The 22,885-nt window shown below is 35.5% G+C and overlaps 1 protein-coding gene across 1 annotated transcript in view; it reads left to right on the plus strand.

Annotated features, from left to right (window-relative positions):
- The window catches only part of TRHDE (thyrotropin-releasing hormone degrading enzyme), a 446,185-nt gene extending 423,640 nt beyond the window's left edge, over nt 1-22,545 (plus strand). The window contains 4 exon segments of the mRNA XM_010840948.1: nt 7,188-7,355; nt 7,869-8,009; nt 13,678-13,759; nt 20,077-22,545. Coding sequence (XP_010839250.1) covers nt 7,188-7,355; nt 7,869-8,009; nt 13,678-13,759; nt 20,077-20,220 — 535 coding nt within the window. The 3' untranslated portion in view covers nt 20,221-22,545.
- Nucleotides 22,546-22,885: the final 340 nt, after the last annotated feature.

Below are 22,885 nucleotides of genomic sequence, written 5' to 3' on the forward strand. Positions count from 1 at the left end.
GATTGGGGGCATGAGGAGAAGGGGATAACAGAGGATGAGATGGCTGGATGGCATCACCGACTTGATGGACATGTGTTTGGGTGAACTCCAGGAGTTGGTGATGGACAGGGAGGCCTGGCGTGCTGCAATTCATGGGGTCCCAAAGAGTCGGACACGACTGAGCAACTGATCTGATCTGATTTTATTGTAATGCTTTAAACCTGAGATGTATGTCATTCATGACCTTTATAATTAGTCCTTCATTTTTAGCAAGGTTGGCTGAAACCTTTATTTTTGCTTTCTTTTTAGTCCAGTACTCATTTGAGAATGATAGGAGTTTTTGTTGCCACTGCATCTTAATAATAGTAGCAATAAAAATGATGAAGAGGATGATGAATGTTATTGTTACCTATTTTCTATGTTCATACCTATTTTCTCTGAATGTAGACAACTTTCTATGTCCCCTGTTTTTGGCTATGCACAATATTTATCTGAAGTCCATACCGCACTCTTGATATGCACCATTATCATGTGAATATCAAATGAAACATTATTTCATTTAATCATTGCAACTATGCTCTAAGGAATTATTATTCCCATTTTCCAGATGAGACTGACAGGAAGGTGCAAGAAGTCACACATTCCCTCTATATAGCTTTAATTTTTATTCACTATGACTTTCTTAGCAGCAGCCAAGGGACCAAGGGCTCAAGATAGAATGAGAAGTGAGCGTAGAAGACAAAATGGACAGGGCCAGCCTTTGATAATGCAGGTTATTTTTCAGTCAGGTATTTTAAAGTCTAGGACTGTGTGCCCTGAAAGAAGTAAGAGTGTTTGTAAGTATAAGACAGAACAAGATATAGAATGTTGGTGGAGGAAGCCTCGACCATGGCTGTCTTTTAATTTTTAGTTAGAATAGGTAAATGATATTTCAAATGATGTAGTTAACTGAAAATTAATTACAATGAATTAAATGGTAGGCCCACTCTGTATCAATGGTATGTGTAGTGCCACTGAAAGAAGAGGCTAGTGATTTGAAAAATCTTTTTTATTGTCTTTGAAAATAATTAAATGCACATTTCAAAGTTAATACAACCACTAATGAAAAGAAGCTTTGTACTAACAGAGCAGGAAGGGACCTTAGAACTCATGTACTTTAAAAGCCTTTGTCCAATTAGGGTAAAAAGTGAAGCCCAAAGCAATGACCTTGACTTGCCTGGTACTAAAGACAGTTACTAGTCCAATTAGGTCTACTAAAAACCTGCTTAAATGAACCCGTATCATGATTAAGCATCAAAATTTTATTTTAAAGTGTGATCTTTTCTCTTTTGGTAAGTGTAATTTTCCCCTGGGAGATATTTTAACTGTATCATCATAATTATTTTTATGTATTAGTAATAGCATTTTTATATTGAAATATATTTTATTCCAAGAATTTTATCTTTATAAATGTAATTATACACTTATTTATTTCCAAACTAACTGTAAAAGTTATTAAATCATTAAATTTGAAATACGTGCATTTAAAAATTCTAATTACTTATAATCCCCAATCCCAGAAGCTAATGTTAATATTCTCTTATTTATCCTTTCAGTCTTTCTTCTAACATACAAATTATCATTTTTCTTTAGATTAGCATAGAGATATTATATTAATATATGTATAATACTCTGTCTTTAATAATACATTTCATCACATTAGATAAAGTATTTTACCATATCATTCAATATTAATCTATGATATAATTCTTAGTTGTTATTTATATCTTAAACAAACTCTTTACTGTTATTTTGTTGTAATTTATTTTTTTATTGAAGGATAATTGCTTTACAGAATTTTGTTGTTTTCTGTTGAACCTTAACATGAACCAGCCATAGGTATACGTATATCCTCTCTCTAAGATGTTCTGATTTTTCACCTTAAAAAATGCAGCAATGAAAACTTCCATAGCAAAAACTTTGGAAATTTTTCTAGTTATTTGTGTTAATTTACCAGCCTACTTCACAATTTTCCATTTAATAACTAAAGTACAAATTTACTATGTTTTAAAATATTAGTCCCATTACATCACCATTACTATTTAACTCTGTAAAAATTTTTTCCTAAAGATGGATGCCTTTAATCTTCCCAGTACTTAATTTTTTAACTTTGACCTCAAAGTTTTTAGTTTTTAGGCATTTGCTTTTGGCAAGGTAAAAAAAAAGATTAAACATATCACCAAAATATAAAAAAATTATTTCAACATGATATATGCAACTTGTATAATTTCAGAACTTTTACATACAAATGAACTCTGTCATCATGCTATTTAAAATGAAAGAAGAATAAAAAATATAGTACAGTTAGACTAATTAGGTAATCATTTCTGCAGTGTTAGTGCCCTAGAAAGATAAAAGCACTTCCTTTTTTGGCTCATTCATCTTGTAGGAAGGCAGCTAGCAAAGTCCAGTTCTCTAATCCTGTATTCAATGCATACCATACCTAGAGAAAAACAAGCACAGCTTTCCTTCCCACATGATCAAATTCCAGTAAAAGATTTACTTCCGAGGCAGCAGTTAAAGAGATATGACTGTGAGGATATTCACATTTTCATAAACAATTTCCATGTTCTCCCTCCCTGTAATTCTAATATCAAGAATCTCACAGGACTTATTTGTACTATTCATAACTGTGGGTGCTGTGGGTTTTTCAGCTCATGCTTTACAAACAAACGAGCTTTTTTATCTGTTCCTAATGACTTTGGTTTATACAAAGAGATCTTAAACTGTCCCCAGAGCAATCATTTTGCTAAAGTGTTATTAGAACATCTTTACAAATTTAACAATGAAAGGGGGTTCCGTTAACAATGGAAATCATTGGGAACCAAGGGCCTTTGGCAAGTTTAGTGCTCACGCATCTTGTTTTATTTTCAGTGATGAGTATAAGTAATTTTATGACCCAGATATTGATTCTTTAACTGGTAGGTGGGTAAGGAAGATAAGAAGCTGATGGGTTGGGAAGAAACGCTAGAAAAATCAGAGCAGTATTTTCTGGCTAATCCACTCTGTCCTTGCTCTTCTAAGGAGGCTTATGAATCTTTAAACAAGTGTACCTCCCAGTATCTGCTGATAGAGCCATTTCTTTCCTTAAGTTTGAGGATTTGTAGCTGACATCCTTGTGCTCCTGCTCAGTTGTATCCGACTCTTTTGCAACCCCATTGACTGTAGCCTGCCAGGCTCCCCTCTCCGTGGGATTTTCCAGGCAATAATATTGATTGGAGTGTATTGCCATTTCCTCTTTCAGGGGATCTTCCCAACCCAGCAGTTGAACTCGCAATGCATGTGTCTCCTGCATTGCAGGCAGATTCTTTACCCACTGAGCCATCAGGGAAACCCCATATAACTGAGACAAAGGGCTATTTTTCAATAGATCAGCAGGCTTTAGATTATATATGTAAATGGGGGTCTCATTTTCATCAACATCAAATTTGATGCATTTGCTATGCATAGGGAGACAGCTGCTCATGAGCCTGAAACTTGACCTGTGGGTTCTTGCAGAGCACGTCCAAATTGCATGATCTGTCTCTTGGTTTGAGGCTGCCGCTTCAAAAACAGAATTTGCCCCTATTCTGGACAGCTTTGCTTTCAAAGGCCTCCTTTGCCCAGGACAACTTCTGTTAGCTTCCTTCAGGATGATCTATCTTGTTGTTTCATCCAGCAGTTCCTTCCTGGTGCCCTTTCAAGCTTCTTCTCCTTGCTCTGCATATGACCATACTGCTACACAACATCTCTATAAATGCGCCCCCTGCCTATGTCTTTTCAGTCACCCAGAGGCTGTTTTAACAACTGTCGCTTTGATTCTTGTGAACGGAAGCTTATTGTTGGAAAACCGTTCTTGCTGGTGTCGAATATTTCTCAAAGATGACTGATCAAACTGTGGATTAAAGAACGTAATGAAAAAGAGAGGGTAGAAGTGACAGCTTCAGCCAGTTCCGCATTAAGGGAATTATAGACTGGCTGCACTTGTATTACTTTGCTATCCTACTCATTAGATCCAGGGTTTGGTGATTGTATCCCTTTAAGGGATATATTTTTTTCTGTTTAAAAATTTTTATTGTTCTTACTTTCTATAAGATAGTGTTTTATTGAACAAGAAATATCAACATTCAGTGACAATTACTGATTATTATTACTAACAGAAATCAATATATTTTATTTTCATCATCATTAGCCATCTCTAAGCTGCTAGAAATAGGAAAGATTTTCATGTATAAGTCATCCTGGTTTTCAGCTTACTTTATAGTTGTTATAGTGCAAAATATTCTCTCTCAGAAAAGTTTCCTCTCTTGCAAAATGAAGTTTATTATAATACAAATATCATGATATTATTGTATAGTCCAGATAAAATAAGATAGGTAACCTGGGATGCAGTATTGCATGAAAGTCTTATTTTCTATTTCTGATGCCCCTAAAGCCACTGTTTAGGACTTTGTACCAACCAGTCCATTTATTCATGTGGGTCTGCCTCTTACATTGTTCAACATCAGCCAGGAATAACTACTGAATTACAAAACTATGGACTGTTGCTAAGGACTATAGTACATGACACAAGTTATTTCTAAGGAACATAGTTTAATGTCTACTTTTTTCTTTTTCTTTCTTTCTTTTGCCTTTTTTATATTTCTGTATGCCTTTCTGCTTGATATTGGAGACTGGTTTCCTAAGCAGTAACAAACCTCATTCAGTGGTCTCTATCCTTGAACTTTTTGGTATATTAACTGCTTAAAAATTTATTTGAAAAAATAAGCTCTTACTATTAGGTCTAATATTAGATCTAATATATATCGATCCTTGAGTTGATGATTTAAGTATACATTTTATTGTTAATTCTGGCAAATTTTATAGCAATCTCTTGGCCAAAATCATGACAGTAATACAGTATTATGCTCAATAGCCTATAATATTCGGAGGCAAAGATTCATTTACTTTTCTAGCTGTTGATTTAACAAAAGACTAGATTTTTTTACTTTCTTATGGCAGTTAGTAAAGATGGAGGCATTTTTGTATCTACCGGGACTGATGCACTCTTCAAAATGTGATGGTAATGTTTCCTTAGTGTTCTCAGATGTGCTGTGTGCAAATGAAAAAGTTTTATACACACAGTTGTTACCAACTCTTGCTGCTCTGTTCATGGGATTCTCCAGGCAAGAATTCTGGAGTGGGTAACTATTCCCTTCTCTAGGAGATCTTACTGACCCAGGGGTCAAACCCAGGTCTCTTGCAATGAAGGTGGATTCATTACCCACTGAGCCACCAGGGAAGCCCAAGCTGGGCATGAACAGAGCAGGGAGAATAAGGTTTCACCACCTTTAGGAATACTATTCTGGGTACTTTCTTCAAGGGATTCCAGGGCTGAGAGAGGTATGAAACTCTTTACTGGCTTCTTCTGATATCTATACTTCTTTGTTTCTTCAAAAACAAAACAAATCAAACAAATAAAATGCTTGCCTTCAAATATTACAAAGAAAGAAAAGACTCAGTCAGCAAGACTAAAGTAACGTTTCTCCAAACAATTTAGTTATTGGTAGGAAGAGACAGAGTGATGTAGTTTTAGCCATTTCTAGGAACTGTGAATTTTGTATGATAGTACTAACAACTCTATACACTTGGTATCCTGATACACAATCTTTAATATCTTGATTGTAGCCTACTTAGCTGCTTAACAAAAAAACATGAAGATCACCTTTGTTGTTTTCAGTTACTAAATCATGTCTGACTCTTTGCTACCCCATCATCTGCAGCACATCAGGCTCCCCTGTCCTTCACCATCTCCCCGAGTTTATTCAAACTCATGTCCAGTGAGTGATTCAGTGCAAACATCTCATCCTCTGTTGTCCCCATCTCCTCCTTCCCTCAATCTTTCCCAGCATGTGGGTCTTTCCCAGTAAGTCAGGTGGCTAAAGAATTGGTGCTTCATCTTCAGCATCAGTCCTTCCAATGAATACTCAGGGTTGATTTCCTTTAAGATTGATTGCTTTGATCTCCTTGCTGTCCAAGGGACTCTTAAGAGTCTTCTCCAGCATCATAGTTTGAAAACATCCATTCTTTGGCCCTCAGCCTTCTGTATGGTTCAACTCTCACACCCGTACATGACCACTGGAAGAACTGTAGTTTTGACTGTACGGACCTTTCCAGCAGAGTGATGACCATCTCATTTGTAGTCATGCAGGTGCCTCCTCCCGTTTTCTAAGCTCTCCTTTAACCAAAGCAGTGTTTGGGCTGTCAAGGTCCTAAATATTTAAAAGATATTTTCATCTTGTTATACAGAGAAAACATTTCTTATTATTAGTCACATTCAAATTATAAATGAGAAATTTTAATAATAGATTACTAAATATTATACAAAGAGAAATGCATTTTTAACTTTTTACTGTATTGGAGTATTCTTTCAGAGATCTGAGTTTTTTAAAATGTGGGAAATATATAAAAACTTGAAAGAATAATATTTAGTAAAAAACTAATTGCCATGGCAATGTACCCATGAGAATTTATAGCTTATAAATAACCAAGATTAATTGAATTGACTAAGAGTTTCCCTCCATAACATTTAGTTTGAAGTCAAATCAAAATTTAGTTTATGTTTTATAGTCACTTTTATAAACATAGGAACAAGAGTTTTCTACATTCTCAAATTGTGCTACTTATGTTTTATTTATTATCTGTGTTAGTCATCTTCTAGCTTCCCAAATTCGGAGAGGTATTTGAGAATAATAATTTTAGAAAAATAATGTCTCAGAGTTTAGGAGGTATTTGTTTCATCTTCATCCAGTACTTTCTCATCATTCTTGGGTCTAATAATTCTGAGAGCATAAGTATATTTATGTGGGTTGAAATATAAGATGTCTTGTTTGTATTTCTTTAAACACTTATGTCTGACTCCTATACAAAAAAAAGTTTTTTAAAAAACCCTTTATGTTCTGATTTTTGTCCATATAATTTCAAAAGTGGAAAAATTACATTCAAGACTATCATTAAATAAAATACATTCTTTTATTCATTCAGTTGTGAATAGTTTGAATATTGTTACTATATGGTATTATTGTCTTTCAGGTAAATCTAATTACCAAAACCATCTTTTAAAACACTGACTGTAGCAAGGCAGCATTTGTCTTTATTTTCAATATTATGAAGCTTTAATTAACAGAAAACCACATGGGTTGCTTCTTTAGAATACCACTAAATGTTAGAGACATCGTCTACTGCACAGGAGTGTCACTGCTGGATGAGGATGTCTGGGAATTCATATGGATGAAATTCCACTCTACCACGGCCATTTCCGAAAAGAAAATATTATTGGAAGCCTTAACTTGCAGTGATGACAGGAATTTATTAAATAGGTGGGTCAATTAAATGTTTAAATTTGTATAATGAGAGTATTCTCTGTTAATCAAATTGTACTGAACTTGTTTTTATTTCCTTAAATATGCTGCTCTAAAATATATCATTCTAGAGCTAAAGAAAACTGAGATATTAATATGATGAAAGCTTGTTGATTTGAAAGGTTTGTTTCTATTTTATGTTATTTATATGTATGTAAGATAATATTTCATTATAAAATTGAAGTATTTATTAAAAAGAATTTTTAAAGCAAATTTTCATCATTAAATCAGAATAATGATTTAACCACCTACAAGATTTTTTCAGACATTAATTAATACATCAATTAAAATGTTATGAGTTTGTTCTTCTTCCTTTTATAAACACAGAATTGTTCTATTGATAAATTTTTATTAGTAAAGTTTACATGGACTATTCTTTGAAGATTGTGATAACTTAAATCATATAATTCTGATAAGTAAAGAAAAGTTTGTTATTAAACTAAAAATTTCTCTGCAATTCTATCCTTAAAGGCTTCTAAATCTATCACTGAATTCTGAGGTGGTTCTGGATCAAGATGCAATTGATGTGATAATCCATGTAGCTCGAAATCCACATGGCCGAGACCTTGCCTGGAAGTTTTTTAGAGATAAATGGAAGATATTAAATACCAGGTAAAAATAAGAGTTCAATCATTCTTACTGGAGTGAGTAAATCAAAGGTGATATCTGAGAGATAAAGACCCAACTTTTTGTGGTAGAAGCAAGATCCAGATAATAGAATTAGATTTTGAAGTAGTCAGCCAAGATGGGTGTTGCCACTCCTGTGAAGCTCAGAATTAATTTAACAGTTCTATAACATTATTCATTTATTAAAGATTGATAACCATAATTATGTATGGAAATGTGCAGAGTGAAAAAGTTTAGCATTGCAGCTTTCCCGGAAAATCTATCAAACTGTCTTAGGTTGAAGAAATTGTATCATTAAAATCCGATATCCTGAGTGTGTTGTAGAAGAAATGATTTATGAATCATATGTAATGGTATTAGAACAAGAAATGGAGAAGGATATGGCAACCCACTCCAGTATCCTTGCCTGGAGAATCCCATAGACAAAGGAACATAGTGGGCTACAGTCTGTGGGGTCGTAAGGGTCGGACACAACTTAGCGACTAAAATACTTCTACTAAAATTCACATTGGAGAAGGAAATAGCAACCCACTCCAGTGTCCTTGCCCGGAGAATTCCATGGACAGAGAAGCTTGGCAGGCTGCAGCCCATGGGGTCACAGAGAGTCAGACACGACTGAGTGACTAACACACACACACAGAACAAGGAAACTGTAATTGCTTCTATACAATTGTTTAAATATTTAAAAATATAAATATCATAAAACATCTGAAGTAAAGCCATGATATAGAGGAGGGATGTTTGAATCACTGCATAATTCTAGATGCAGTAGAATTCATTCCTGAGCCATCTTGCTTCATGTTGAGAATTCTTCAGACTCTGTTTTAGAAAATATTTCATTATATATTTAAATATATTATAATAAATGTTAATGTATTACTCTGATAATCTCTATGGTATTTAAAAATTAAATTTATTATAGAGCATGTAAATGCTACATGTTCTCAAACTTAAATGTTCCCAGACATTTAGCATACCCACTGTTCTATCTGTTAAAAGCCGGTATATAAATTTTATTTTTTAAAGGTACACTGTTATTGGTTGACCTTGTATAAAGAGTTCAGTTTGAACTTATTTTTAATAATAAAATATATTTCTATCTGTAGATATTTCATTGTTAGACAGCACTAACATTCCTAGATGGCACATTGTTTTCCTTTCTATTTCTTGTATTTTCAGCTCAGAAATTAGAATGATTTGCACTTGCTTTGCTGTCATGCACATAGTATAAGGAATAGTCAGACACAAGATGGAATTAATATATATGTACAAGCATTTGACTTTAAAGAGTATCAGATATCTACCAATGCAGAGTCTGTCTTTAGGGAGTGGTTTTGTAAATCAGAGTTCCATATAATGCCTATATAGCTTATAGTCCCTACCTAAAATATTCGGTTCCTGATATGTCTGTTTTGTTTCACTGAAAGTACATCATCTCTAACCAAAAGGTAGAAAGAGAGATAACATTAGAACCCCCTCAGTCTAATGACCTCTTTGTTTAATTAGCTGGACATCAATATTAGCTACAACTCTGAAGAGGGAGGAAGAGGCACTTGGGAACTCAACTTTCTGCTCAGTTTTTCCATAAACCTAAGACAGCTCTCAAACTAAAGTTAATTTTCAAAAAAGTAGAAAGGAGAAGTTTCAGCGTTTCTACAGATAGAGCTGTGTTTATCTTGACAAATAGAATTGTCTTCTTCATCTTCCACTCCCTTCTCCATCTTGGAACATCAAAGTTCATGCGGGAACAGTCCAAGGTTCTCCTTACTACTTGGCCTGCAGATTCTCCCTGGTTTTAGTTGCCAGCTACTCTCACAGTTTGAATCACTCCAAAATCTACACCTCTAGCTCAGATATTTCACCTAAGCATCACTCTATGAAAGATGTTTTTTTGTTGAGATCCCCTACTGAGGTGTACCTGCAAAGCTAAACCATCATTTTCTACATCTTCATTCCTCAGTAAATAGATGGCCATCCACCAATTGTTCAAGCTGGGCACCTGGAAATCTACATGTAGTTCTCCTTTTTCCTTGATATATGTAAAAAGTAACATTTAGACTTGAGGTCCTATCAGTTTGACAGTTCCTAAATGTTTCTCGAATTCTTCCTCTCTTTCCTACTACCACTGCCTTAGTGAAGGTTCTTATCCCTTGTTAGTACTCTTAATGACTGTCTCCTGTCTCTAATTACATATGCTGCCACATATATGCACACATGTATGCATGCGTGGACACACACACACCCACCACTTCCCTTTGTCCCAAGAATCTCTCTGAAAAGCAAATATGACATTTTCTCCTGTAAAACCTTCAATACTCTGTGCCATGTTGAAAATCTAATCTAAATCTTACTGACCCTTCTACCTCTCATTCTGTTATCCTCAGTCTCACAGTTTATACCCTCAGTACCAAATGCATGTAGTTGTTGGCACACACCGTGGTGTTTCACACCTCCTTGCCTTTGTGCATTGGTTCCCTACTCATTGGAAAAGACTGGTGCTGGGAGGGATTGGGGGCAGGAGGAGAAGGGGACGACAGAGGATGAGATGGCTGGATGGCATCGCTGACTCGATGGACGTGAGTCTGAGTGAACTCCAGGAGTTGGTGATGGACAGGGAGGCCTGGCGTGCTGCAATTCATGGGTCGCAAAGAGTCGGACACGACTGAGCAACTGATCTGATCTCTGCCTAAAATTGCTTTCTTCCTTGATATTTGAAATTACTCCATATTCAATCCATCTGTCATCATCTCCTGGAAGCCTTTCCAGAGACCCCACAGCTAAAGGAACTCTGAACAGTATATAATTTTATTTTCATCTCGTTTAACCATAATAACTGGGAATGATCTGTTTACAATACTATATAGTACATAACCTTCAGGAAAGGACTGACTGTTTTTCTTTTCCACATGACTGCAAGTATAAGCAAAACACTCTTTGAAGAGGATTGTCCACTTTGCTGTACAGTTGGCCATTTTTGTAACCACATATTGATTACTAATGAATACTTATATTATTATTGAATGTCTATTTTGTTTTATTTAGCCAACTTTTCCCATGGATTCAATGTTAGAACTGAATCATTTCCCAATGCAATGTTAGAATTATAGCAATTTATGATGGTCGCATGGTTTAGCCTCCCTCTTTAGGCCAAGTAGTATTCCACTGTATATATGTGCATCTTTATCCATTTGTCTGTCAATGGACATTTAGGTTGTTTCCATGTTTTGGCTCTTGTGCATACTGCTGCTATTGAAATAGGGGTACAGATATCGTTTTGAATTATAATTTTTTTCTGGATATATTACCAGGGATGGGATTGCTGGATCATATGGTAATTCTCTTTTTAGTTTGCTGAGGAACCTCCATACTATTTTCCATAGTAATTATAACAATTTACGTTCCCACAAACAGTGTAGGAGGATTCCCTTTTCCCCATACCTTCTCTGCATAGGTGCATGCTAAGTCACTTCAGTCGTGTCTAATTCTTTAACCCTATGGACTGTAACCTGCTGGACTCCTCTATCCATGGGATTCTCCAGGCAAGAATACTGGAGTGGGTTGCCATGCCCTTCTGTAGATCTTCCTGGCCCAGGGATTGAACCTGCATCTCTTATGTCTCCTACACTGGGGAGGTGAGGATATTTTTTTTACCATTGGTGCCACCTGGGAAGCTTTCCTGGTGGCTAAGATGGTAAAGAATCTGCCTGCAATGCAGGAGACATGGGTTTGATCTCTGGGTTGAGAAGATCCCTTGGTGGAGGAAATGGCTACCCACTCCAGAATTCTTACCTAGAGAATTCCATGGACAGAGGAGCCTGGTGGGCTACCGTCTTTTGGGTCACAAAGAGTTGGTCGCAAATGAGCAACTAACACCCTCTCGAGCATTTGTTATTTGTAGACTTTTTAATGATGACCATACTGAGCAATGGAGAAGGAAATGGCAACCCACTCCAGTGTTCTTGCCTGGAGAATCCCAGGGACGGAGGAGCCTGTTGGGTGCCATCTGTGGGGTCGCACAGAGTCAGACACGACTGACGCGACTGAGCAGCAGCAGCAGCATACTGAGCAGTATAAGGTGGAGAAATGTCTATTATGATCTTCTGCACATTTTTCAGTTAGGTTTTTGTTTTTTATGTTGCTGAGTTGCTTGTGTATTTTAGAGGTTAAGCCCTTGTCTGTGATATCATTTGCCAATATAAGCACCTCCCACCCCTCATTTTAAAGATGAGAAAACTAAGGCTCCAGAAACTAAATTACTTAAGTTCCCACAGATAGGGACAGCATTAGAAAGCCTCTTGTAATGAAGGCTGGATTTTTGCTTTTAAAAACTCATTAATATCTTTAGTGTACTTTTAAAAAAATTCTCAACTTGTCTTTATGATAGTTCAGTATTAGTGTATAGAAATGCAACTGATTTTTGTTATTAATTTTGTATCCTTCTATTTTACTGAATTCACATAGTATAATAATTGTGTGTGTGTGTGTAGTTTTTAGGGTTTTCCATATAGTATATATGATATAGTATAACGTCATCTGCAAGCAGTGAAACTTTTACTTCTACCTTTCCGGTTCGGATTCCTTTTATTTATGCTTCTTATCTGTTTGCTCTGGCCAGAACTCCCAACACTATGTTGAATAAAGGTTGTGAGAATGGTCATTCTTATCTTGTTCCCAATCTCAGAGGAAATACTTTGACTTGTCACCATTCAGTATGATATTAAACGTGGGCTTGTCATATATGACCTTTATTAAGTCTGTGCATTCCCACTCATTTGTTTAGGGTTTTTATCATCAATGAATAGACGGTAAGTCGTTCTTAGGTTCTTAATGCAGTTGTATTTTGGGCATGTTCATAGGAGAAGGTGAATTCAGGGTCTTTCTACTCAGCCATCTTGATCCTGCTTCCAGTTTAGCCTAGTGTACTGTTAGTTTGTTTTTTAATTTCAAAGAGTATGATATCCTGGGATAGGTACCCTTAGCACAGGAGACACAATCAGTAAAAGGAGAAATCTTTTCAGCTTGCTGATACATAGTATTCTTACCTTAGGTCATGAGTCAAATAATTATGCTTGTGATACAAAGATTGTAAAATTCAAAGGAAAAATTCAGTGTTTTATTTTAATGCTCATATGAAAAAAATGCTAATCTTTTGGGAGCCTTTTTGAGAAAGTTGGCTTAGTTTCTAGGAATGAAGTAGAAAATAATGCCAACATCAGTTTGGGCTGACCAGACCAAAGGATTTCTGTGACTTATGGATAATTCTAAAAGTTGGTTCTGCAGTCATGTTTCTGGTGGAATCCTTATTTACAGTGACTCAGGTTGCTTTAAAATTAAAAGTTTTAAAATACTTTTTCTTCAGGCCTCATATTGGAAATGTAATAGTAATTCCTAATTATAATATCATAGGACTCCCTTTTTAAAAATTTATGATAATGTAGATCTCTTTGAAACACTGTGAGCCAATCAGGATGACTTGATGATGTCCCATAGCCACAGCTCTTTGCACCTCTCCACTCCCTAGGGAAATAGCCTTGAATAGCATTAAGAGATGGGATGGAGCTCATGAGAAGGATTCTAAAAAATCTGTGTAGTAGTATTTCCTAAATTACTGCCTGTTTTAACATTAAGACTTTTCTTTTTTTAATCTTTCAAGGTATGGAGAAGCATTATTTATGAATTCCAAACTTATCAGTGGTGTTACAGAATTTCTTAATACTGAAGGTGAACTGAAAGAGGTAAATATTTTAAGATGAATGTAATTTTTTTCTTTTGTAAACTTATGAAATTATAGATAGACTTCAACCACTTCTTTCCAATAAATTCATACTCATTCCTTTAAAGTACACACACACATATACATGCACACATATACACATTCATGCTAAAGACTACTTCAGTCATTATTTGCAAAAATGTTTCTAACATATTAAACATTAAATATTAAGCCTGTGAAAGGTGCTTGAATGTAATGATTCTCAAAATGTTGTTTGTTGTTGTATAGTCACTAAGTCATGATTGACTCTTTGCGACCCATGGACTATAACCCACCAGGATCCTGTGTCCATGGGATTTCCCAGGCAAGCATATTGGAGTGGGTTGCCATTTCCTTCTCCAGGGGATCTTCCCTACAGGGATCAAAACTGGGTCTCCTGCATTGCAGGCAGATTCTTTTCCACTGTCCACTGGGGAAGCTCCAGTCATTCTCAAAACAGGAGACTCCAAATATACTCTAGAAATCTTCCCAATCAGCTGCTCCTCATTTGACTCTGTGAGCCCAGTTTAGGATCCTTGGAACATTAAAACTATCCTGTCACAATGACTCAGCATTCAGATATGCAGAACTAAGATTGCTGTTGAGGTACAGGCCTTGAGTCTCATTGCTTTATGGTTAGGTCTATAAAAGAACGATAATTGGATAAGATAATATGCATCATGCTCTCTGTTTTGTTAAATGGAATAAATTCATACATTTGGAAGTAACTCTATCTGACAACATATATTAAGATTAATAGTTTCAAATTCAGCTGAATACCATCACAAGTGAATTTCCTTAATGAAATTGAACTTATTTTTTTCTTAAGGACTAAAGTCCAGTTTGCAGAATATCTAACATTTTCTTTTTTCTCTGGTTTACGTCTCCGGAATTTAAACCAGCTGGTTTTGTGACCATTAATTCACATCTCTAATAGAGGGATGTGAGATTGGGGGTACGTAACTAGGTAGGAGGAAGGAGCTAAATATTTCACTGATTAAAATGAATTGGACTTCAAACACTTATCACTTTTTAGCCTCTCCTCACCTATAATTATAAAATATAGCTGAAGTATACCATTGAGAATCACGGTTTCTTCAGTTTTCACTGACAGAAAGCCTGATGCTGTGACCCAGAGCCAACCCCATTGAGCAAGGTTCCCCCAGAAGCATCAGCCTTCATCCGTCCTTAATATCTCCGAATATTGCCCAATTTTGTATGATCATCTTCCATGCACCAACTTGGATTCTTTCACACCATGAGCTAAGCTAAGTCTCTGATTGTAATAACTTGAAATTCTATTTTTATCCCTGCTACTTGTGTTCCCAGCCCTGAAAGATTTGGATTTGAAAGCCCTAGTGCATGTTTTGCTATATTTTTTATTAAGAACCTAAAAGTGAAGGAATTCTTTCATATCCAAAGGAAGCAAAAAGAAAGAACAATTAAGCTAATGGCTTTGTGTATTTAAATGAAGTAGTTTTAACTCTTTGATTTTGCATTCAATAATCTGGGAATGAAAGATTCATTTAGTGACAACTTGTGCAGCCATTGAAGTGAACAAAAAAGTGAAAAATCTCTCCTCTCCTCTCTTCTTCCCCATCTTCATTTTGGCTCCCTTTCTTCTCCTGTCTTCCTCTTCCATTGTGTCTCTCCTGTTCTCTCTCCCTCTTCTATTCTCTAACTCTTTCATTTCCCCTTGCTTTGGTGATAACCCAACCCATGGAAAACATGTTTTAAGTGGACATTTAAATTAATTTTATCATATGATGGCCATTTTGATTTACATATTTCACTTACATATTTAATTTTTTACACTTGATTTAATTGCCATGTGAAATGTTCCAAGATACCCCTGTAATGAAATGTGTCATCTGGAAACTGAAACTCAACTGTGGCTTTTATTCCATTATCTGAAAAGCAACTAACTTCACAACACAAGCTCTCCATAGCCTGAGAGATGAATCCCTCCAGGACACAGCTACTTGCACTGACTTTCTAGTTTAACAACTGCAGCCTGAGGCTTTTCCACACTTTTGTTATCTAATCATTGACTGTAAGACTGTGGACCACTGTTGTTGGGTGGGAGGGGGGATAATTTGTATTGCTGATGACCACCTTCCATAAATTAGAAGAGGCTGAGGAAATTTCAGTCTCATTTTCCCATATCCAATGAGCCTTGTAAACAGAAAAGCCAATGTGCTCTTTTTGTCTAGAGCATATTCTTATTTTCAAAAGTTTACAGATTAAAAGGGAATTGGCATCTTTATGAATTCTGAAAGCTGATTTGAGATTTTAATGATCCCCATCAGCTTTAGGGGCATTCAGTAGAGACACTTACATTGTTCTGTGGTCCTTCCCCAAAGCATCATTCTAGAACCTGAAACTGGACATTTCTTTTTAATTATATGGCTCTAGTGATTTGAACAGTATTTCTCCATGAAGCAGTACATCGTTTCCTTAATTTTAAACTAATGGAAGTACAACCTCATCGACTCTCAGAGGCCCTTGCCATTTTTCATACTGATGTTCATTCAGCCATCCTCTGCAACACTCTTTGTTTGTTTGTTTTGCCTTATACACAACACTGTCGTGAAAGAACGCAGCTCCTGTGCATCACAGGCATCCCATTTACAGTTTTAGTGTTGAAAATATAAACCTCATTAACAGGCAATAGCTAATTCGACTCACTTAGATAGTTCCATAGTTACTAAGAGTATATTATGTGTTGCACATTACAAATTATTTTGTGAGTTTTAGGGTCTAGTGTACCCTAAGTTAAGAATTTTTTCAAATACTGAAATGTTTTTAAATAGATAAATTAACAAATGTGTCTAGAAATTTTATGCTAAGAAGAACAGGAAACACAAACAACTCTGACATCTTACTAAATTTTGTTTTATAGAAATGTCTAAACTTGGAACATTTTCAAATAAAAGCATATGATGGCATAAATATTTAGGAAGTGCAATGAAAAAAACTAATAGCAGCAAAACATCTACTGAAGAACTGCCAAAATAAGCAAAATGGAATGCCAAATGCCTTCATCTACCCTATGCCCTTGATAGTGAGGCAGGGTCTGGAAGGTGCTATGATCCTGCCTGAGAACCTATCACATGGCTGTTCTGACCACATGTTCACCAGCAGAGTTGTGGAGGAGTATGAGGCATAAGATCAGTTTATGCCAACTATGCAAAGGGGCCATCTGTGTTCTGATGAATCAGCTAATCTGCATATCAGTCACGTCATGCTCTCCAAGCTCACAAAGGAAGTATTTAGCGCACTTAAATAGTGATTTAAGAAATGAATCTCTAGAGACGCTCCAGTTACATTTTCTACTAAGAATTCTCTTGCAGGATAATCCGACCTACTGTGTTTGTGTCAATAACACATTCATAGTCAACCTCACAGTTTGCCTTTGAGATAGACAAGAGTTTTCCTTCATGTATTCGGGCTGGCTTACTATTTTATCAAAAGGCCAAGAGCATACTCCTCAGAGTCAAAGTTACCAAAAGGTCATTTATTACTGTCTGGAGTATTCATTGACTGCCTAGAAAAATATGTAATAATGTGGAACATAGTTTAAAAGAAGTAGATGTAATTTTTTTTCCTGATTGACATATTATGTAAATAAAGCCACCATAATGAACAGATATAATATACAAATATACACTGTAATGTGCATATTTTGTAATAAATTAAAACACAAAATTCAAAACATAGATAAAAATGTACTATTTGTTGCTTTAGGAATATGGACTGAATGAATCTGAACATAAATATATAAATTCAAATGAATTATTAGATAAATTAGTTAAGTTTAAAAATATGATTTGAATGCTTTCATTAGACTTCTATTTATCTATGTGTACATGTCACAGCTATATATTGAAGGTATCAATAAATTTCAGTCCCTTCCCTTCGTCCTCTTTCTTTTGTATGTGTCAGATGTCAGATAAGTTTTAAGGACAGCAATGATAAATCTTTGTTACACATTGAATATTTTTCATGTTGTTATTAAAAGGTAGTGATTTTAAAGTCTTACAAAGAATATAGCTCTGAGATATGATCATCCATTTCTAATGCTCCAAGGTACCTGGCTTTATAGGAAAGTAGAGGATAAACTTTGAAAAAAAATGTATCATAAAATCAAAGTAATATTGTCATAAACAAACCAAGCTACCCTGAACCAATTTCTAGATTAATTCAGAAAAGTATAATTATTAATAACTCCATTTTAAATTACCCCCTCCACCCTGCCCCCCAACACACATGCCCCTATCCCCGAGTCAATCTTGATGACATTTCTCTCCTGGTATATTCATCATGTGGCATCCATCATGGGATGAATCTCACCTCATCCTAATTATACAATATAAACACTTCTGTGTTACAAGTTGATTTTTCACATTTGTCTATAAGCCTTGCATTCATTGGTGCAATTATTCATTCATTGTCCAATTATTAAGACATATGAAACAGAGAGGAAAACTGCTAGTATTTAATCTTGCAATAAAATCCCTGTGCATTCCTAAAGTGTGTGTGCTCTCTAGAGAAAATCTTATACCCATAAAATTATGATGAATCATTTTAAAATTTTCACACTCTAATTAAAGCTCAAATTCTCTAGCTAAATGAAGAAGAACATTCCTTCTTCATTCTTTCTAAATCTAGTTACTCAGGTGACCCAGTGTCATTTATCAACCAGTACTCATAGCATCATTATTTTTTGTTGTTGTTACTCAATAATTTTGGTATTCTTTTGCCAGCAAAGATAGTGTCAAACACTCATACTACTTGTTTAGAAAAGATGAATATTTTTCTCCCTGTGGACAAAAAGTTAACTTTAATGCTTGTATTCAGTGTTAAGGCTATTAGTACATTGGATAACACATGTTCACCAGGCTTCCCTGGTGGCTCAGACTGTAAAGAATCTGCCTGCAATGCAGGAGACCAGGCTCGATTCTTGGGTTGGGAGGATCTCCTGGAGAAAGGAACTGCAGTCCACTCCAATTTATGTATACTGGCAATATAAAAGATAGACCAGAAGGAATAAGGGAGAGGTCTCAGACATCAGGTAGCAGATAGCCCACTGTATTCATCTGTGACAGAGTTGGAGCTTTCCGTGACAGGGTTGATGGGTTTCTGAATAGGACTGTGACAGCTGAGGTGGAGCAGAGGGAATGCCCTTGAGAAAGATTAGGAGATAGAAATTCCAGAATATAGCTGCTATTAAGTGTGGTGGCTACAAGACAGAAAAATTTCCAATAATAAATAGGTTGATGGGTTGAATGTTCTCTGTCAATAAGCCCAACCCAGAGCTATGGGGACTTCCCTGGTGACTCAGCAGTAAAGGATCTGCCTGCAATGCAGGAGACCAGGTTCGATCCCTGGGTTGGGAGGATCCCATGGAAAAGGGAACGGCCATCGACTCTAGTATTCTTGCCTGGAGAATGCCGTGAACAGAGGAGTCTGGCAGGCTACAGTTCATGGGATCATAAAGAGTCGAACATGACTGAATGACTAATGCTACTACTAGTAGATTAGATATGCTTTGTTATTAGAACTAGTTTTTGCCACTACCTCATCAGCCCATTATGAAAGATGAATTAAATACATCTGCTTTAATATTTATGAAACAAGAAGCTAAACTTGGAGTTATTTAGGCTTCCCTGGTGGCTCCTGCAATACGGGAGACCCAGGTTCAGTCCTGCATGAGGAAGATCCCCTGGAGAAGGAAATGGCAGTCTGCTTCAGTATTCTTGCCTGGAGAATTCTGTGGACAGAGGAGCCTGGTGGGCTACAGTCATTGAAGTCGCAAAGAATTGGACATGACTGAGCAGCTACACTTTAAACTGTTATATCATTCTTTTTTTTCCCTTTCAGTTCCAAAAGAAATTACATTACACCTAATGGACAAAATCTGTTTCGTTGAATTTCATTGTAAGCTCACTCCACATATTAGATATACCTACTTACCTCACTCCACACATTAAATATACATTCTGTAGTGACTGTGACACTTTTTTTCAAATAGATTCTTGTTTATATGTGTTGGACATGGGCTCATTTTAAGACATGAATTTATAATTTTTACATTTTATTTTTTATTGAAACATAGTAAAATATTGTGTTATTTTCAGGTACACTGTATATACCTGTATATATCTGATATTTGCATACATTATGAAACAATCACCATGATAAGTATAGTAAGCATCGGCCCCCATACCAAGTTATTAGAGTATTATTGACCATATAACTTATGCTGTCTTTTTACCATTCTAATATTTCTGTTTCCAGCTAAAGAACTTTATGAAGAGCTACGACGGAGTAGCTGCTGCCTCTTTCTCAAGAGCTGTGGAAACTGTTGAAGCCAATGTACGCTGGAAAATGCTTTATCAGGATGAGCTTTTCCAGTGGCTAGGAAAAGCTCTGAGACATTAATATGTGTCTCTTATAAACAGTTCAACTCAGAATTTTGTGAGAAGACCTGCTGTGGAATGAGGAATATGGCCAGATTTTCAGTGTTAACATGTGGGAGGAAATTTTTTTTTAATTTTAGGATTTTTTTTGGTTTTATTCATTCTGTTTTGTTTCTCTACTGGGTGTTCTTCTCTTAAGAAACTCTTGCAAGTGAATCTAGCCATGACTGCTTCTGCTGTACATTCCTCGCTGTACAGGACCAAATACGATAGTGGTGCATGTTGACGTTGCAGTCAGTATGGAAAAACATATTCAGAAAATGTTGTGCATGGTTGTATGGTCCTGCCTGTGTTCCAGCATGCTTATTGAAAATGTCCAGTGTTGTATGTGAATATATGTTACATCCGGATGGGCATTATACAAAAGCACAAAGATTATCTATGACAATCAGTGTTGCAACAGAAGAAAAACTAAAACAGGGAGTTATAGTCATAGTCCTGGGCAATGTGAGAGGTGAAATCACCCTTTGATTGGTGTCATATATTTCAGCACTTGGATTGTCTTGCAAAGATTATTGTGTTACTAACTAATTTTCTTTGAGTTAAAGCTGTGTATGTGTTTTTAAAAAGGCGTATAGATTCTGTGTGCATGTGTATATGTGCATAGGGAAGCCCAAATGTACATAGTATGCTGTACTCTGCACTTGTGCAAAAACTTCACCTCAAAGAAAATTTCTCTCTTTTTAAAACGTATGTAAACTTTGAAAATGCTTCAAAGAATTTATCTCAGTACTATCCTTCCTGACAATTTCCTGATAAATTTCTCACCTGTTACAGATTTTTTTCATCTATTTCCTGAATAGTCTATTCTACTACATAAAAATGAACTAAAACAAAATTTTATGTACAGACACTCTTCTAATTTTCCTAAGTAGCAGCCTCACCTCGTAAATATAGATTCTGTCATCATCTTAGTCAAACTTCCCATTGCATAAACAGTTGAGCACACTTAATGATGATCAGTGCTGAGAAAGTGTTTCTTTGTCATCGTGTTTGTTTTTCCACTTTTTTCATGTTGGGTGGGTCCAGAGAGTTAAAAACTCTCTCCATGTGTTGACCTTTGGGTCTGTGTGAATCTAATCCCCCATGAAGCAACCCTACTTCAGGTGGATTTTAATGATCTTTGATGCCAGAAGTTCCATCCATTATGATGAAAAGTTTCTTTTCTTGAACAAAGCGCATCCTTTGGCATTGCCAACTCTGTTCTAACTGAGAATTTTGAATACTTTTCCTGATTGTGTATTATGTAACACAAGTGTTTTTAAATGGTACTCTCACCCAGTAGGCCAGCTCTCCAAGCACTGCTTAGATACTCAAAAGAACATATTTTAAGTTTGCCATTATGAAATGCCAATGCAACTAATCGCACATAAGCCAAATGTTTGTGGACCACTTTATGTTTTCCTGAGGTTTTTCCACTTCTCCAAATTTTACAAATCATTGAAAGAATATTTTCTAGCTCCAATAGTCACTAAACACTGGGGGGAGGAAAGTAGGCATTTTAGAAACCAGAGCCATAGATTTATTATAAGTTTGCATAAAGAGGAGCAATTTCCTAATCCATAGAACAAGTATCATCTAAACTTGAATTTTATCTTTTTAGCAATTAATTGCTATTACTCATATCTATTTTTTTCAGCACTTCAATTAATATATGAATTTTAAATACTCTATCTGTTGTTACTAAGACATACTAATGCTTAATATAAAATCTAAAAGTCATCCCATCTATCTGAAGTGATGAAATTTAACTAATACATATCACACGTATGTGAAATCTTTAAGGGGTAAGTTCTGAAACATAACAATTATAAATATCACTGTCATGCAGGTCCAAAATATGTACTATATCACCACGGGATTCATTTTGATAGAAAAGTTAAAAATTAGAGGTGGCTGTCTTGTTTTGTGTCGTGAATTACTGAAAATTCTTGGTAATTGTGACATTCTTTTGAGTGAAAGCACCATTTCCAGCTTTGAGTTACAAGGGATTTTATAGTTCTGTTTTCCTCTGCACTGTTAATAATTTTAATCCTCTTCAGTATTTTAGTGGCCTTGAACAACTGGTTTAGCTACAATGTCAAATCCTAAGTGTATAATTATGTGCAATGTTCAATACCTCATACTTGTTCAACAGTATAGTGATATCAATGGCATTGAGATGGAATTTTTGTTCTACATATTTTTCAATAATTTATCCTTTCCAGTGTTGAAGATTATATCAAGCTTTAACCTTTTTTAGTTGTTTAAATGAGTAATATTTTCAAAATAATAAAATGACCAATGATATCTCTTGGAATATTCTGTAAAATGTAGTCATAAAATTCTATTTTCTACATAGAGTTTTTATCTTTTTTCTCTCCGTTGTCTGTCTTGCAAATCACACACACACACACACACACACACACACACACACACACATGTGCATGAAATAGCAAATTGTTAAAAGAGTTCAACATCTAGGCTTAAAACTTTACTGTGCCAATATATGTATGACAGTAAAACTTGGTTGAAATTAGAAAGGACTAAAAGTTTACCATCCTAAGTATTAAATATCTCTAGGTAACCTGTAAATAAAAAGTTTTCCCCATTTTTACATCTTTTCCCTTAAAATGTTCTTACAATTG

Source organism: Bison bison, unplaced genomic scaffold, assembly GCF_000754665.1.
Source record: "Bison bison bison isolate TAMUID 2011002044 unplaced genomic scaffold, Bison_UMD1.0 scf7180017864151, whole genome shotgun sequence".
Classification (NCBI taxonomy): Eukaryota; Metazoa; Chordata; class Mammalia; order Artiodactyla; family Bovidae; genus Bison; species Bison bison.